The sequence below is a fragment of the Pleurodeles waltl genome, chromosome 10 (genome assembly GCF_031143425.1).
Source record: "Pleurodeles waltl isolate 20211129_DDA chromosome 10, aPleWal1.hap1.20221129, whole genome shotgun sequence".
Taxonomy (NCBI): Eukaryota; Metazoa; Chordata; class Amphibia; order Caudata; family Salamandridae; genus Pleurodeles; species Pleurodeles waltl.
Window position 1 is genome coordinate 266971213 of NC_090449.1, and position 17646 is coordinate 266988858.

General features: G+C 49.3%; 1 protein-coding gene across 2 annotated transcripts in view; it reads left to right on the plus strand.

Annotated features, from left to right (window-relative positions):
• The window catches only part of USP7 (ubiquitin specific peptidase 7), a 1253379-nt gene that overhangs the window by 647463 nt on the left and 588270 nt on the right, over positions 1 to 17646 (plus strand). For both annotated transcript variants that reach the window (XM_069210408.1, XM_069210409.1), the window contains exon 12: positions 14093 to 14202. In XM_069210408.1, coding sequence (XP_069066509.1) covers positions 14093 to 14202 — 110 coding nt within the window. The remainder of the gene's footprint in view (positions 1 to 14092; positions 14203 to 17646) is intronic.

A 17646-nucleotide genomic window follows, 5' to 3' on the forward strand; every position in this document is an offset into this window, starting at 1 on the left:
ATCTCAAGCAGGGTAAGGCAGAACAAAGGGTTTCCTGTAAGAGAGAGGTGTGACTACCTCTCCCTTTCAAATAGCCGTCTATGGGCTTGGGGTGGGCGGTCTCTGAGCGCCATGAGACTGTTTTGAAGGGCACATTTGGTGCCCTCCCTGCATAATCTGGTTTGCACCAGTTCAGGAATCCCTGGTTCCTGCTCTGGTATGAAACCACACAAAGGACAGCAGCATGACTACCCCCCTGTCCGGTCCTCCCATAGGGAGATGCACAGAGCTCTGCTAGGAGGCCAGTTGATTCTTCTATTTTGGGATCAAGGTAGACTGAGACCCCTGTGAGCATCTGACTGGTTAGTCCAAGTAGATACCATCCCTGAACCCACCCCCCCTCTGATGGGTGGTTTAGGAAGCTGGCCTGGTGTGTGATAAGCACCTGTGGTGTTATCACCTTATTCCAGGTATTCCCTATTAGTGAAGTATAGGCAGTGTCTAGGAAGCCAGGGGTCTCAGGAGGAAGCAGTGGATGAGCATCCAAGACTTATTTAGGAGATATGCAAAGCTTCTGCAATACCACTGTAGTCACATTGCACACATGAAAGAACCACAGTGTTACAAAAAGGTACTTTATTGTAGTAACACAACTAATAAAATACTGTATAGACAATATCCCAACTGGAGGTCAGTAAACACAGTACTATATACACATCAGCAATCAGGAAGTAGCATAGAAAGCAAATAGGCATTGGTAAAAGTAATAGCAAACAGTGAGATCCCTGCGGGAAGGGCCAAACCATACACTAAAATGTTCTCCAGCCCCCCCAAAAAAAGTAAGTGGAATGAGTAGAGGGGAGCTAGAGGAACCAGGAACCCCAAGAGGTGGATTCCAGGGTCCACCCCCCCCCCCCCCCCCCCCCCCCCCCCCCCCCCCCAAAAGCGACTGGGAGAGAAGAGAAGTACCTAGTTTTTCCCAAAACAGGAGGAATTTGGAAAGGGACTGTGCAAGTCCCAGACAAGGCTGTAAGAAACCAAAGGTGGATCCCTAGAGATGAGGACCTGCAAAGGAAGGGAACCAAGGTCAGATTGTGATGGAGTGTTGGGCTATGGCAGGAGCCACTACCCACCCTTCTGTGGATGCTGGACCAGGTCCATTGTGGGTGAAGAAAGTCAGCAGTGCGGCGCAGAAGAAGAGTTCCAGAAGTGATGCAAGTGATGTCCCATGTCAGTGGGCATGGTGCAGTCGGTCAGTGATATTGGAAAACCACCAAAAATCTTAGAAAAATGCAAGCGTTTGAGAAGGAGGTTTTGCATTGCTCAAGAGGATCAGTAGGTCCAGGGTACTCTACCTAAGGAGGGAAGTCCGAGGTGACCCTCAGCAGCTGGGAGAGTCACAAGAGGAGACAGCCTCCACAGGCGACCCATGGGCAGCAAGAACAGGAGTCGCAGTGAGGCCCACTCAGCACACCTGAATAGGAGTCCCACGTCCCTTGAGCAGCAGGCAAAAGACTGTGCTTTGCAGGAAGAAGTGCTTGGGTCCAAGGATACACGGCGCCTGAAGATCCCTTGGAGGAGGAAGAAAGCCTTGGTAGCTGCAAGAGTCGCCGTGCATACGAGTACTGTCCTGTATGGAGAGGCAAGGGCTTACAGTCTCCCAAGTTGAACAGCTGGTAGAGAGGACCAGGGGGATCACTCCAGACCACCACCTATGATGCAGGATATACACAGTTCCTGAGGAGAGGATCCACACAGCCGGTGGTTGTTGCAGTTGGTGCCTGTAGATGCAGGGGAGTGACTCCTTCACTCCAAGGGAGATTCCTTCTTACTTCTTGTGCTTACTGAAGACTTGTTTCTGTTAGAGGATGCACAGCCAGGGAAATGTTGCAGCTGAAGGAGCCAGAGAAACATTGTTGCAAAGCGGTGTTGTCACTGGAGTTGCAGATTGTCGGTTCCTGGAGTGCCCTTTTGCAGTCCCGGTGGCGAAAAGATAGAGTAAACGACGCAGAGGAGACCTGCAGGATTCCTGCTTGTCGAATCTCGTGACCCACCCTAGAGGTAGACCCTAAATAGCTCAGTAAGGGGGATTGGTCACTTAGCAGGGTGACCACCTATCAGGAGCGGCCTGTGACATCACCTACCTGACTTGGCCACTGAGATGCTCCCATGGGCCTCTGCTCACCTTGGATTCATGATGACAGAATCAAATGGCCACCTGGAAGAGCTCTGGGCACCACCTCTGGGGTGGTGATGGACAGGGAACTGGTCACTCACCTTTCCTTTGTGGTTTCATGCAGGAGAAGGGACTGGATGTCCCTGGACCGGTGCTAACCAGTTTGTGCAAGGAGAGCACCAAATGTGCCCTTTAATACCAGTTTCTTTGTGAGGCTACCCTGCCCAAGCCATGTATCCCATTTCCATGGGACAGGGTGTTACCTCCCTCTCCCACAGGAAATCCTTTCTTCTGCCCAAGCTGGTCAAGCAGCAGGAGAGTAGAAACCTGTCTGAGCGATGGCAGCAGTGCGAGCTGCCCGAAAAACCCCAGAAGACTAGTAGGAGAAATACTGGGGGTCCTCTAATGAGCCCCCTGAGTGCATGGAATCATACAATCAATACTGGCAACAGTATTGGAGTATGATTCCGACATGTTTGCCTACCATAGGGGTGACTTACAGTGACCTGGTGCAGTGCCCTGCTGTAAAAGGGTGCATTCACCTTTTCCCGCAGGCTGCAAAGGCAGGCCTGCAGACACATTGTGCATGGGCTCCCATTGGTGGCACAATGCACGCTGCAGCCCATGGAGAACCCCTGGTGCCCCAATGCCCTGTTTACCTAAGAAACCTATACTAGGGACATATATGGGGGTACCAGCATGGCAATTGTGGGGTGTGTTAAGTCCTAAGCAAATAAATTTAGAGGGATAGAGCACAGTCACTGGGTTCCTGGTTAGCAGGAACCCAATGAACTGTCGAAACTGTCGGGTAAAAAGCAGGAGTAACCATGCCAAAAAGATGATACATTTCTGCAGGTGGGACATTGTGGAGAGTAACTAACAACCTCTTTTGGGTTACTTAAGGGCTCCCCCCAGTGTGGGTCCTCAGATTTGTCAAGCAAGACTCTATAAAGGAGCTCTCTGCAAGGCTCTTATGGTCTTGGCCTCCAGAACTGCTGCTGGTCTGCTTTTGGAATTAAAACACGACTATCCTTTTGGGAGGGGTCCCACTGCAACATTGTTTCTCCAGCTTCTGCAGGAGTTTTGCAATCTCCGTGGTTGTGCGTCTTCCAGGGTCAGAAAGGACTCTGCCTGCATCCACGAAGCAAGAAGAAATGCCCCTTGGAGTGAAGTCACTCCCCTGCATCTGCAGGCACCTCAAAACAAGCACCGCCTGGTGGATCCTTCTGTCCCACAGACAACGAGAAGGCTCTGTTCACAAGTTTTAGTTCTGTGGTCCACTTCGGGTCCCCCTTGTCTTCTGACCAGCTTGGGAGACGGTGGGCCCCTGCGCTGCCACTGGAACGGAACCCCTATGCACTGGGACTGTTGCTCTTGCCAGGGCTTGTTGGCTGTTCCTCCAATACATCTTCGAGCTCCTAGAAGCCGCAGACTTCAGCAGTCTGCAGCTCCAGATTCACCTTCCACTCTGCAGCTCCTGCGATGTCAGACCCCTGTTTTGTTGTGCTGCTGAGGCCTCCCTCTGACTCCCTGTGCCTGCTGCCAGAGGGTGTCTCGTAGGTGGGGGGGAGGAAGTGGGGCTCCTCTGACTGTCTTTACTGTCTGCTGAAGGCCTCCCCATGCAACCCTCCAAGGGTTCAGTCACTAGGACCTTGCTGGTCCTCCAAAAACCTGTAATCTTTCTTGCATCAGATATTTGCATTTGACAAGGCTTGTTGGTGGTCCCGCTGGCCACTGACCCTCCTGAAATCTGGCAACAGATCGTGGGACAGCTCGTGGGTGACTCCTCTGATCTGCATCCCCCAGGACTCTGCAGCTGGACTTCTTCCTTCATTGTCCTGCAGGATCTTCACCACCAATAGGGCAGGCATTAGCTACTTGCACCGCCTAGAAATCTGAGTGGTTTGGACACTGTCCCCTTCTTGTACATGTTTCTCTTGTCCAGAATCCACCTTTGGGCTCCACCTGCCTGATCCAGAGGTCGCCACAGAAGCTGGACAATCAAGATTTCTATTGACTTCAACAAGGGTTTCTGATGCCACTTCACCCCTATGCACCTGGGCTCCCTGGGGCAGGTATTCCGGTCTTCTGGGTACCCACAGGAGGGGGAAACTATCCAACCTTTGTGCCAACTGGTTTTCTTGGGGTCCACTAGGAAGGTTCCTGAATCCATAAAAATCCAACCGGTGACGGTCCTGTGTTAGGCCATGGGACACCCGGCTCTAACTATTCTGCACCCGAGTGCCTGTGGGATTTCTGCTGCTTAACTCTGGTATTTTCTTACTCCCCCAACCCCTGGGATCCTAACACACTTAGCTTGGTTGGGCATCTCCATTTTTATACTCTTTCTTAGTATATGGTTTGGTGCCCTCATAGAGCCCCAAGTGTTTCTAAGTTCATATTTTCTGTGTGGATAAACCCAAGTGGAGATATACCAATGTTATTGTCTTTAGTGTTGCAATAAAGAAATCTTTATTTTTCCAAAACCTGGTGGCATTCTGTCTTGTGAACGGTTACTGACTGACTATTGTGGTATTGCAAGTGCTTTACACTCCTCCTAAATAAACTTTAGCTGCTCACCACAGCTACCCCTAGAGAGCTTTTGCTAGCTGGACACCTAAACACCTTCATGAAGGGTTGGTTGCACTCTGTGTAGGGTGCCACACCCTAAACTCAGCCAGCCTCAAACAACAAGCACTTACAATTTACTGTGCTGCCCTGTGGCCTTACCTGCGCCTTTTGGGTGTTTACCGAAATGATGGCGGTGGTTGCAACTCATCTGCGCAGGCTAGGGGTTTAAGTCTTCCCCTACCTCGAATGCTGGGTGTTTAAGGTGGGATCGCCCCAGGCTGTGGTCTCTCACATTAAGACTACAGCAAACCTCCTGCATTCGCTGGGGTTCATTATAAATGTGCCAAAGTCACACATTAATCCCTTCCAGGGCTATTTTGGACGCAGTTCAGCTTCGAGCTACCCTCCCAAGCAGAGTGTACAGGATATTCAGACCATACCACTTATTCAGACCATACCGCTGTTTCAGCCTCTGTCCTAGTCTTTGTTGAGAATGTTTCTGAAGCTGCTGGGCCTCATATCCGCTAGCATCCTGCTGGTGACACATGCCAGATGGCATATACAGGCTCTGCAGTGGGTCCTGAAGATCTTGCTGGTCGCAGCATCCGGGGAATCTTTCTGACCTGGTCCAGATATGAGTGAACTGCGCAAGATCTTCATTGGTGGCTTTCGAACCACGATTAGGTCAAAGGCAGATCCCTCTCCTTTCCCTAACCAGATCTCACTGTAGTGACAGATGCATCTCTCCTGGGATGGTGCAGTCATATGGTTGGGGTGGAGATCAGGCACCTGGTCTCCAGCAGAGTCCGGGTTCCACGTCATCTTCTGGAGTTTGGGGCAATTGGGCTTGATTTGAAAGCATCCCTTCCCTCTCTCAAAGGAAAAGTGTTGCAGAAGTTCATGGACACCACCACCGTGTGGTGCTGCAGCAGTCGGGCCGGAGTGGGGTTGTGGACCCTTCGTCAGGAGGCTCTGTGCCTCTGTACATGGCTGTAACGTCTGGGCATATCCCTGGTGATTCAACGTCTGGCAGGTTCTCTGAACACCGGAGCAGACAAACTGTGCCTTCGATGCATGGTCTATCATGAATGGTGTCTCCATGCGGCAGTGGTGCAAGGTCTCTTTCAGCAATAGGAAGAGCCTTGGTTAGAGCTGGTCGCCTCTGCAGAGAATGCACAATGTTGGGTGTTTTGTGCGCTTGAGTTTCCAACACGGCACTAGCTCAGTGACACTTTTCATCTTGAGTGAAATGCAGGCCTTCTATACTGCTTTCTGCCCATACCACTTCTGCCCAGAGTTCTAAAGAAGATCAAGAACCAGGCCCAAGTAATCCTTGTGACGCCAGACTGGGCACAAAGAGTACAGTGTCCCAAGCTTCTGAGGAAGACCATTGATACTCCACTCAGGTTGCCCCTTTGGGAGATTGTTCTGTCGCAGCAGTAGGAGACCGTTCTCCACCCAAACCTGTCCAGTCTTCACTTTCTTGCGTGGAGATTGAGCAGGGGCAGTTTACAGCTTTCAACCTTCCTCCCGAAGTCTGTAGTGTTATCTTGGCAGCCAGGCGTCCCTCCACAAAAAACTGTATTATGGCACGGTGTACCAAGTCTCTTAATCCCCTTTCTGCACCTCTGTCTGATGTTCCTTTGTTTGTACTCTCTCTTGCCCAGCAGGATTCTGCTTTGTGCACCCTTAAAGGTTAACTGTCTGCCATCTCTGCTTTCCTCGGACTACCAGATCCAACCCTCCTTGTTCATATCTCTATTTGTTGGGAGGTTTGTCAAGGGTCTTAAACACATGTTTACGCCTGCCCTGCTAATGTCCCTATGAGATTTGAACTTGGTTATCACTTACAGCATGTGTGCTCCCTTTTAGCCCCTTCATAACTGCCCTCTGGGGCTTCTAACTTTAGAGACAGCCTTTCTTGTTGCCATCTCTTCTGCACACAGTGAGTGAACTGCAAACTTTCTTCAAAGCCACCCTTTTTTTGGTTCATCCTGACAGTGATGCTTCGTACCTGTGCCTCTTTCCTCCCTCAAGTGGTCACACCCTTTCGTGTAGGCCAGTCCATCACCTTTTCTATTTTTAAGCACCCCCACATCCTTGTCATGAAGAGGATAGACTCCACCCTCTGGATCCAAAAAGAGCGTTTGCGTTCTACCTCAGTCGTACCAAAGGCTTCCGGATGGACTATCAACTCTGTTGGTTATGTGGGTGCAGAGAAAGGACGGGTGGTATAGAAGAGTACAATTTCTAGGTGGGTTATTCTTTGCATCAAAATATGCTGCAGTTTGGTTAAGAAGCAACCCCCTGAGGGTATGCTTGCTCACTTTACCAGAGCAACAGCAGCAACCACTACGTTAGCACGCAGGAGTTCCAGTCCTGGACATCTGCCAGGCAAGAACCTGGGCGTCCCTGCACACATTCACTAAACACTACTGCCTGGACAGTCCAGTCCCCAGGAATGGCTACTTTGACTGTTCGGTCCTGCATGACTCGTAGACCCACCTCCAGGCACCGTATTGTTTGGGTATCTATTCTAAGGTAAGGAATCTGCAACTAGAAGATGAAGTTACTTACCTTGTGTAAGGAAATGCCTCCTTGGCATGGTTGCCCCCTGACTTTTTGCCTTTGCTGATGCTATGTTTACAATTGAAAGTGTGCTGAGGCCTGCTAACCAGGCCCCAGCACCAGTGTTCTTTCCCTAACCTGTACTTTTGTATCCACAATTGGCAGACCCTGGCATCCAGATAAGTCCCTTGTAACTGGTACTTCTAGTACCAAGGGCCCTGATGCCAAGGAAGGTCTCTAAGGGCTGCAGCATGTCTTATGCCACCCTGGAGACCTCTCACTCAGCACAGACACACTGCTTGCCAGCTTGTGTGTGCTAGTGAGGACAAAACGAGTAAGTCGACATGGCACTCCCCTCAGGGTGCCATGCCAGCCTCTCACTGCCTATGCAGTATAAGTAAGACACCCCTCTAGCAGGCCTTACAGCCTAAAGGCAGGGTGCACTATACCATAGGTGAGGGTACCAGTGCATGAGCATGGTACCCCTACAGTGTCTAAACAAAACCTTAGACATTGTAAGTGCAGGGTAGCCATAAGAGTATATGGTCTGGGAGTTTGTCAAACACGAACTCCACAGCACCATAATGGCTACACTGAAAACTGGGAAGTTTGGTATCAAACTTCTCAGCACAATAAATGCACACTAATGCCAGTGTGCATTTTATTGTAAAATACACCACAGAGGGCACCTTAGAGGTGCCCCCTGAAACTTAACCGACTATCTGTGTAGGCTGACTAGTTTTAGCAGCCTGCCACAAACCGAGACATGTTGCTGGCCCCATGGGGAGAGTGCCTTTGTCACTCTGAGGCCAGTAACAAAGCCTGCACTGGGTGGAGATGCTAACACCTCTCCCAGGCAGGAATTGTCACACCTGGCGGTGAGCCTCAAAGGCTCACCTCCTTTGTGCCAACCCAGCAGGACACTCCAGCTAGTGGAGTTGCCCGCCCCCTCCGGCCAGGCCCCACTTTTGGCGGCAAGGCCGGAGAAAATAATGAGAAAAACAAGGAGGAGTCACTGGCCAGTCAGGAAAGCCCCTAAGGTGTCCTGAGCTGAGGTGACTCTGACTTTTAGAAATCCTCCATCTTGCAGATGGAGGATTCCCCCAATAGGGTTAGGATTGTGACCCCCTCCCCTTGGGAGGAGGCACAAAGAGGGTGTACCCACCCTCAGGGCTAGTAGCCATTGGCTACTTACCCCCCAGACCTAAACACGCCCTTAAATTTAGTATTTAAGGGCTACCCTGAACCCTAGAAAATTAGATTCCTGCAACTACAAGAAGAAGGACTGCCTAGCTGAAAACCCCTGCAGAGGAAGACCAGAAGACGACAACTGCCTTGGCTCCAGAAACTCACCGGCCTGTCTCCTGCCTTCCAAAGATCCTGCTCCAGCGACGCCTTCCAAAGGGACCAGCGACCTCGACATCCTCTGAGGACTGCCCCTGCTTCGAAAAGACAAGAAACTCCCGAGGACAGCGGACCTGCTCCAAGAAAAGCTGCAACTTTGTTCCCAGCAGCTGTAAAGAACCCTGCAAGCTCCCCGCAAGAAGCGTGAGACTTGCAACACTGCACCCGGCGACCCCGACTCGGCTGGTGGAGATCCAACACCTCAGGAGGGACCCCAGGACTACTCTGATACTGTGAGTACTAAAACCTGTCCCCTCTGAGCCCCCACAGCGCCGCCTGCAGAGGGAATCACGAGGCTTCCCCTGACCGCGACTCTTTGAATCTAAAGTCCCGACGCCTGGGAGAGACCCTGCACCCGCAGCCCCCAGGACCTGAAGGACCGGACTTTCACTGGAGAAGTGACCCCCAGGAGTCCCTCTCCCTTGCCCAAGTGGAGGTTTCCCCGAGGAATCCCCCCCTTGCCTGCCTGCAGCGCTGAAGAGATCCCGAGATCTCTCATAGACTAACATTGAAAACCCGACGCTTGTTTTTACACTGCACCCGGCCGCCCCCGCGCTGCTGAGGGTGAAATTTCTGTGTGGACCTGTGTCCCCCCCGGTGCCCTACAAAACCCCCCTGGTCTACCCTCCGAAGACGCGGGTACTTACCTGCAAACAGACCGGAACCGGGGCACCCCCTTCTCTCCATTCTAGCCTATGTGTTTTGGGCACCACTTTGAACTCTGCACCTGACCGGCCCTGAGCTGCTGGTGTGGTGACTTTGGGGTTGCTCTGAACCCCCAACGGTGGGCTACCTTGGACCAAGAACTAAGCCCTGTAAGTGTCTTACTTACCTGGTTAACCTAACAAATACTTACCTCCCCTAGGAACTGTGAAAATTGCACTAAGTGTCCACTTTTAAAACAGCTATTTGTGAATAACTTGAAAAGTATACATGCAATTTTGATGATTTGAAGTTCCTAAAGTACTTACCTGCAATACCTGTCGAATGAGATATTACATGTAGAATTTGAACCTGGGGTTCTTAAAATAAACTAAGAAAAGATATTTTTCTATATAAAAACCTATTGGCTGGATTTGTCTCTGAGTGTGTGTACCTCATTTATTGTCTATGTGTATGTACAACAAATGCTTAACACTACTCCTTGGATAAGCCTACTGCTCGACCACACTACCACAAAATAGAGCATTAGTATTATCTCTTTTTACCACTATTTTACCTCTAAGGGGAACCCTTGGACTCTGTGCATGCTATTCCTTACTTTGAAATAGCACATACAGAGCCAACTTCCTACACCTTGTGTAACAAATTATTTGGTAGAGATATATTCTAGTTGCAGATTCCTTACTGACCCGTTGTAGGAAGTTGGCCATGTATATACTATCACAAAGTGAGTCCAAGGGTTCCCCTTAGAGGTTGATACTGGCAAATTTGGATAATACTAATGCTCTATTTTATGGTAGTGTGGTCGAGCAGTAGGCTTATCAGAGTTTAATGTTAAGCATTTGTTGTACACACACAGGCAATAAATGAGAGCACACACTTAACTCCAGGCCAATAGGTTTTTATGTAGAAAAATATTATTTGCTTTATTTTAGAACCACAAGATTAAGAATTTAGGGAAGTACATAAATTGTAAGGTACTTCACACAGGCAAGTATAGAACTTTGATTTAAAACAGTAGTACACACAGTTTTGGTTAAAATGGCAATAAGCTATTTCAAAAGTGGACACAGTGCAAAAATCAACAGTTCCTGGTGGAGGTAAGTATTGGTTACTTTCTCAGGTACGTAAAGCACTTACCAGTTCAGTCTCCTGGGCATAGGCAGCCCTCAGGTGGGGGTTCAAGTCAACCCCAAACCCTCAGCACTAGCAACACAGGGCGGTCAGGTGCAGAGGTCAAAGGAGGGCCCAAATAGCATAGGCGCCTATGGAGAACAAGGGTGCTCTGGTTCCAGTTTGCTTGCAGGTAAAGTACCTGCGTCCTCGGGGCGCAGACCAGGGGGGTTTTGTAGGGCACGGGGGGGGGGGGGAACGACACACCAGCACACAAAACACACCCTCAGTCGCACAGGGGCGGCCGAGTGCAGTGTAGGTGTTGGGTTTGTCGTTGAAAACAAAGGAGGGACCCGGGGTCACTCTGGCGATGCAGGCAGGGCACAGGGGGGCTTCTCGGGCCAGCCACCGACTGGGCTAGGATGAGGGCTGCCTGCTGGTCACTCCTGCACCGGTGGTTGGTTCCTCTCGGTCCTGGGGGCTGCGGGTGCAGAGCTTCTTCCAGGCGTTGGGTTGCTTTGTTTCCAGGCAGTCGCGGTCAGTGGGGGGCCTCTGGATCCTCTCTGTAGGAGTCGCTGTGGGGGTGCAGACAGGTCGATTCGGGGAGTCCACGTCGTTGGAGTGCCTAGGGGTCCTCTCTGCTGTGTTGGTTCTTCTGGGCACGAGCCGGGAGCGTCGGGTGCAGTGTGTGAAGCTTCTAGGTGTGCTGCATGGGCCTCACCTAGACTCCTGTACTTGCTGTCTCCTGTTCCTGTGACTCTCCTCACTGCTGAGGGTCACCCAGGACTCCTCTCCATGGGTTGAGTCCTCCTGGACCTTGCTGGTCCCCTGCAGCTCTGCATTTCTTCTTCCACGCCATTTGCGTTTGCCAAGGCCTCTAAGTGTCTGCAATCCTCCTTCTGGTGTGGGACGTCGACTGCATCATTCCAGGAACTCTAAAGCTGCTCCAGTGCCGCACTGCTGACTGTCTTCTCCTACAGCCACAGACTGGTGGGAAGTGGCTCCTGCCACCACTGGACATTCCGTGACCTGGACCTGGTTACCTTCCTTTACAGGTCTTCCTCTACCAGGATCCACCTTTGGTTTCTTGCAGTCTTGTCTGGTTTTTGCAAAATCCTCTTCTGAAGTCCTTTTGGTGGGTTTGGGGAGAACCAGGTACTTACCTTTCTCCTGGTCACTAGGCGGCACTCTGGTACTTGGGATTCCAAGATCCTCCAGCTCCCCTCTACCAATTCCACTTGCTTGGGTCGGGCCCCGACTTTCACATTCCACTTTTAGTAAATGGTTTACTGTTCCTTCTGGAGGTTCTTCTTTTACAGCAGCGTGTGAGGGTTCTCTACCTGAACCTGTCCAGTCCCCACCTTCTTGCTTGGAGATTGAGCAGCAGTTGACAGCTTTTGACCTTCCATCTGAAGTCTGTTATCTTAGCAGCCAGGTGCCCTTCCACCAAAATGGTATATGCCTGTTGATGGATCAGATTTTTGGCATGGTGCACAGACAAGTCGGACCCCCTCCTTTCTGCACCTCTTTCCAAGGTCCTTTTATTTGTACTTTCCATGGTCCAGCAGGGCTCCGCTTTGCCCACCTTCAAAGGTTATTTTTCTGCTATCTCTTCTTTTCTGAGATTACCTGACCAACCATCTGTTTCTTACAGTTAGTAGGTTCCTTAAGTGTCTTACCCAGATGTTTCCAACATCACCTTTCGTCATGCTCAATGGGATTTGAATTATTTTTCTGACAATTCTCGTATGTGCCTGTTTAGTGCTTTCACAACTGTCCCGTCTGGCTTCTGGGATTTAAAACATGAAAACAGCCTTCCTTGTGGCCATTACATCTTCCTCTGGGGGTAAGTGAGCAGCAGGCATTGTCATTTAAACCAACCCTACCTTTCCATCTATCCTAACAGTGGTGCTCAGACGTGGCCTTCCTTTTACCAAAAAGGGGTCACACCCTTTCTTGTAGGCTAATTCTTCACCTTGCCTACTTTTTACGCACCACCTCATTCTAAGGAAGAAGAGACACTCCACCAACTCGACTCACCACAGCTTTCTCCCTTGATCGTACCAAAGAGTTGTGGGTGGATGATCAACTCTTTGTTGGGTATGTGGGTGTGAAGAAAAGTCGGGCAGTGCATATGAGTAAAATCTCTAGATGGGCCGTTCTCTACATTAAAATGTGCTACGCGTTGGATAAAAAGTAATCCCCGGTGGGTTTGCAACCTCATTCTACCAGAGCAACAGCTGCAACCACTGTGTTAGCACGTGGAGTTCCAGTCCTGGACATCTGTTAGACAGCAACTTGGGAGTCTGTGCACACATTCACGAAACACTAATGTCTGGGCAGTCAGGTCTGGAGGGATGGGTACTTAGCCCGTTTGGTCTTGCAGAACTTCCTAGTATGATTTTGGTTCATAGACCCACCCCCAGGGATCGTATTGCTTGGCATCTATTTTAAGGTAAGGAATCTGCAACTAGAAGTCTATCAGATGAACTAGTTACTTATCGTCAGTAACACATTTTCTCGTAGAGACACATAGTTGCAGTTTCCTTACCGAACCACCCAACTTTCCTGCGAACTGATTACTAAGGACAGGGACTTCCCTTTCAGGGCCCTAGTTCTGACACACACAATGTCTGTGTCCTTCATGGCTCCGTGCTTCTTGCGTGGAAAGTTGTGAAAAGAAACTGACGTCAGCTTGCAGGGATGACACATATAGATCTAGCGAAGTCCTATCTGGTTCGCAAGATGTTGATGACATAAGCGGAGCCGACCCATGGCACTTAACTGCACACAGTGGTACTGCTCGAGAAAAAAATCCCTGGATCTAGACGAATGCCTGGGGGAAATTGTAAGGTAAGGAATCTGCTGCAACTAAAATGCCTCTACAAGATAAAGCATTACTGAAGGTAAGAAACATGTTAGTTTCGTACAGCTGTGGTGATAGACGATTGCATAATATACATCTACATCTCGAAGAGTGTAACCTCCAAGACCATTAAAATATTCTAACATAAACGAGATCATATGGGTAGCTGGTCACAGGGATGTCCAAATTGCTGTAATATAGATATTTCCCTTTGATCCTGTGAGCAGAAAATACTGATTGTACTTTAACATAGTTCTCCCATTTTCATTTCTTCTTCAAACATAGACTGTTATTCCCCTCCCAACACACTGAACCTGGAAACTCCAGTTCTGACATGTTGGGAATGAAAGACATTTTCTTGATTGATAATTTTGTTCATAGTCGCTCTCGCTTTCAGAGAACTCTTTATGGTTAGCTTATAACATGCTACAACCTTGGATCTCAGCTGTATGTTACTGACCTAGTTGTTGACAGTTCTGGAGAGAGGTTTTCTTCTGAAGACTGGCAGCTCACCAAGTTTTTGTACAACTCATTTAAATTAAAGGCACATTTGCACCTTCTTTGACTGGCTTATTCTTGTTAATATATAATGCTTGTGTATATGCTGGCCTGTGATATGCGTTTTGATCAACAAAAAACTTCCATAGAGCATACTATTTAAGTAAGACTATAAATATCATCAGTTACCTTGAATCTGTGCAGTGTATTCATAGAGTGCAAACTTTTTAACTTAATTTTTCTTTTTCTTACAGGATGCAGAGAAAGGTGTTAAGTTTCTTACGTTGCCACCAGTTTTACATTTACAACTTATGAGGTTTATGTATGACCCTCAAACGGATCAAAACATTAAAATAAATGATAGGTAATGCCAACTTAATAAATGTCATTGTGGTAACTTTTTTTTTTTTTTTACTTTGTCTTCTTATTGTATGATGGTTTAACTTTTTGCATGTGAGGGATTTGATGGTTCCTTTCGTAATTGCTCCAAAAATATTTTTGAATGTTTGATCTTTTTGAGGTATTATTGTACCTGCAGACGCCTCACCTGTATTCTCCTTAAGGTACTAAACTTCATTGAAAAGTTTGTTCTTCAGTCATTGGATGATCTTTTATTGATTAACATGCTTAAATCATCCCATGTCTTCTAGGTGAGAGTCCCACAGTATATTCTAGAGCTGTGTTAATTAACATGTCTTACAATGGCAAAAGTCATTGAGTTTAACAGTTTATCCACATTATTTACAAATACCCAAACTCCCAATCCCAAAAGAGGCATCTTCACTAGATTTTATACCGCACCTCCAGAGAATGTCTCCCGGAGCTCTGCTCAGTTCTTCAGATTTGGTTAGTGTTATGTCCAGATTATTTCAGTTGTGTTTCAGTTTATCAGAAGTCTTGAAGAAAGGGCTCTTTAGACCTTGCGGGACCTGTGGAAAGAAGAGGCTGCACTCTGAAGACCCTCATAAAGAGTGTAGCTAATGCCTTCAGCCAGCCCACAAGGTAAGGCTGTAAATTTCTACTAAATCTCTCAGACTGAGAGAAGACTTTTACTTTGTCTCCAGAAACGAAATGCGAGAACTGCTACAGTTTGAGAGAATAGTGAGTTCTGTTGTCTCACAGGCAAAATCTAAAGAGGGAGAGGTCAGACTATGGGTCACCTCAGCTGCACAGGAAAGCCTTTAAAAAGAGACACCATGGGTCTCCTCATGTAGGAAAAAAAGAGTTCGATGGCATCTGTCGCTGTAGATACACATGGTATGCATGAGCTCGCCACGGGACCGAGTGACTCCACCTTCTGTGCTCATTGCGCATGGGCGTCGACTCCATCTTCGATTGTTTTCTTTCCGCCATCGGGTTCGGACGTGTTCCTGTCGCTCCGAGTTTCGGAACGGAAAGTTAGCTGAAGACGGAAGATTTTCGACGGTATCGTTGCGATCCGGTTAGAGATAGACACATACGACGACGCGTTCAACATCGAAGCGCCTCGGTGCCCTTCGGGGTAGATTTCGGCACCCCGTCGGGGCCTACTCGGCCCGACCGCGTGGAGGACAACGCCGATGGATCGGACCCCGTTTCGATTCTGCCCCGAATGCCACAACAAATATCCTTATACGGACCTACACTCGGTCTGTAATCTGTGCCTGTCACCCGAGCACAGCGAAGAATCCTGTGAGGCCTGTCGGGCGTTCCGGTCCCGAAAAACTCTGCGCGACCGTCGAGCGAGAAGACTCCAGATGGCGTCCACGCCAAAAGAGCGTCCACAGTTCGAGACAGAAGAGGAACAGGAGGAATCCTTTTCCATCCAGGATTCAGACTCCGACGAGCTACACTCTACAAGAACTGTGAGTAAGACGTCGAGATCAAACCTTAAAAAAGGAAAGAAGGCCCAGGGGACGCCACTGCCAACCGGCCATGGCTCCACCCAAATTCTCGGTGACCAACAATCGGCACCGAAAAAGGCCCATTCAGTGTCGAGATCGTCCGACTTCGGTCGAGACACCGGCACGCAGCCTCCTCGGGACCGAGAGAGTGCTAAACAGAAGCATCGACACCGAGAGTTCGGTGTCGACACCGATCGACGCCGAGACAGTGGCGCCGAAGACCATAGAGGCCAAGAATTTTCGGCACAGAAAAAGAGGAAGGTTACCTCGGAGCCGAAAAAACAATCGACAGGGCTTTCGGAGCCGAAAAAAGCGACATCAGACCCTGTTTCTGGCTCCTATACCGAAGAGCATTCTATGTCTTCTCAAATGAAGAAACATAGATTTGAACAAGAACTGCAATCCACTGACGTGGATCACACGCAAAAGCGTATCTTTATTCAGCAGGGGACTGGGAAGATCAGTACCCTCCCACCTGTCAAACGAAAGAGAACGCTTCAGTTTACTCCTCAGCAACAAACAACACAAAAGGTAACACCTCCTCCCTCGCCTCCACCTGTAACTCCGGCTTCGCCAACTTACACCCCGTCACATTCGCCAGCTCACACCGCCATGAGCCACGACGACCAAGATCAGGATGCGTGGGACTTGTACGACGCACCAGTGTCTGATAACAGCCCAGACACATACCCAACTAGGCCATCACCACCGGAAGACAGCACAGCCTACTCGCAAGTGGTGGCTAGAGCAGCTCTATTCCATAATGTGGAACTACACTCGGAACAAGTAGAGGATGATTTTTTATTTAACACCCTCTCCTCAACCCACAGCTCCTACCAAAGCCTGCCGATGCTCCCAGGCATGCTACGCCATGCAAAGGACATTTTCAAGGAGCCAGTTAAAAGTAGGGCAGTGACGCCTAGGGTGGACAAAAAGTATAAGGCGCCTCCTACGGACCCTGTCTTCATCACCTCTCAGCTGCCACCAGACTCTGTGGTGGTAGGGGCTGCCAGAAAACGGGCAAACTCACACACTTCTGGGGATGCACCTCCCCCAGATAAAGAAAGTAGGAAGTTCGATGCAGCCGGGAAGAGGGTTGCTGTCCAAGCAGCAAACCAGTGGCGCATCGCAAATTCACAAGCGCTGCTAGCGCGATACGACAGAGCCCACTGGGATGAGATGCAGCATCTCATTGAACATCTCCCAAAAGATCTGCAAAAAAGAGCAAAACAGGTTGTTGAGGAGGGTCAAAACATTTCCAACAATCAGATACGCTCCTCCATGGATGCAGCAGACACGGCCGCAAGAACCATTAATACGTCGGTTACCATCCGTAGGCACGCATGGCTCAGAACGTCTGGATTCAAGCCAGAAATTCAGCAGGCAGTGCTTAACATGCCAGTAAACGAGAAACTTCTGTTCGGTCCGGAGGTCGACACAGCTATAGAAAAGCTCAAGAAGGACACTGACACTGCCAAGGCCATGGGCGCACTCTACTCCCCGCAGAGCAGAGGATCTTATAACACCTTCCGCAAAACACCTTTTAGAGGAGGGTTTCGGGGTCAGGCCACACAAGCTAGCACCTCACAGTCCGCACCGCCCACCTACCAGGGACAGTACAGGGGAGGTTTTCGGGGCCAGTATAGAGGGGGGCAATTTCCTAGGAATAGAGGAAGATTTCAAAGCCCCAAAACCACTACCAACAAGCAGTGACTCACACGTCACTCACCCCTCCCACACAACACCAGTGGGGGGGAGGATACATCAATATTACGAAGCATGGGACAAAATAACTACAGATACATGGGTCCTAGCAATTATCCAACATGGTTATTGCATAGAATTCATGCAATTCCCTCCAGACATACCACCAAAATCACAAAATTTATCAAAATACCATTCACAACTTCTAGAGATAGAAGTTC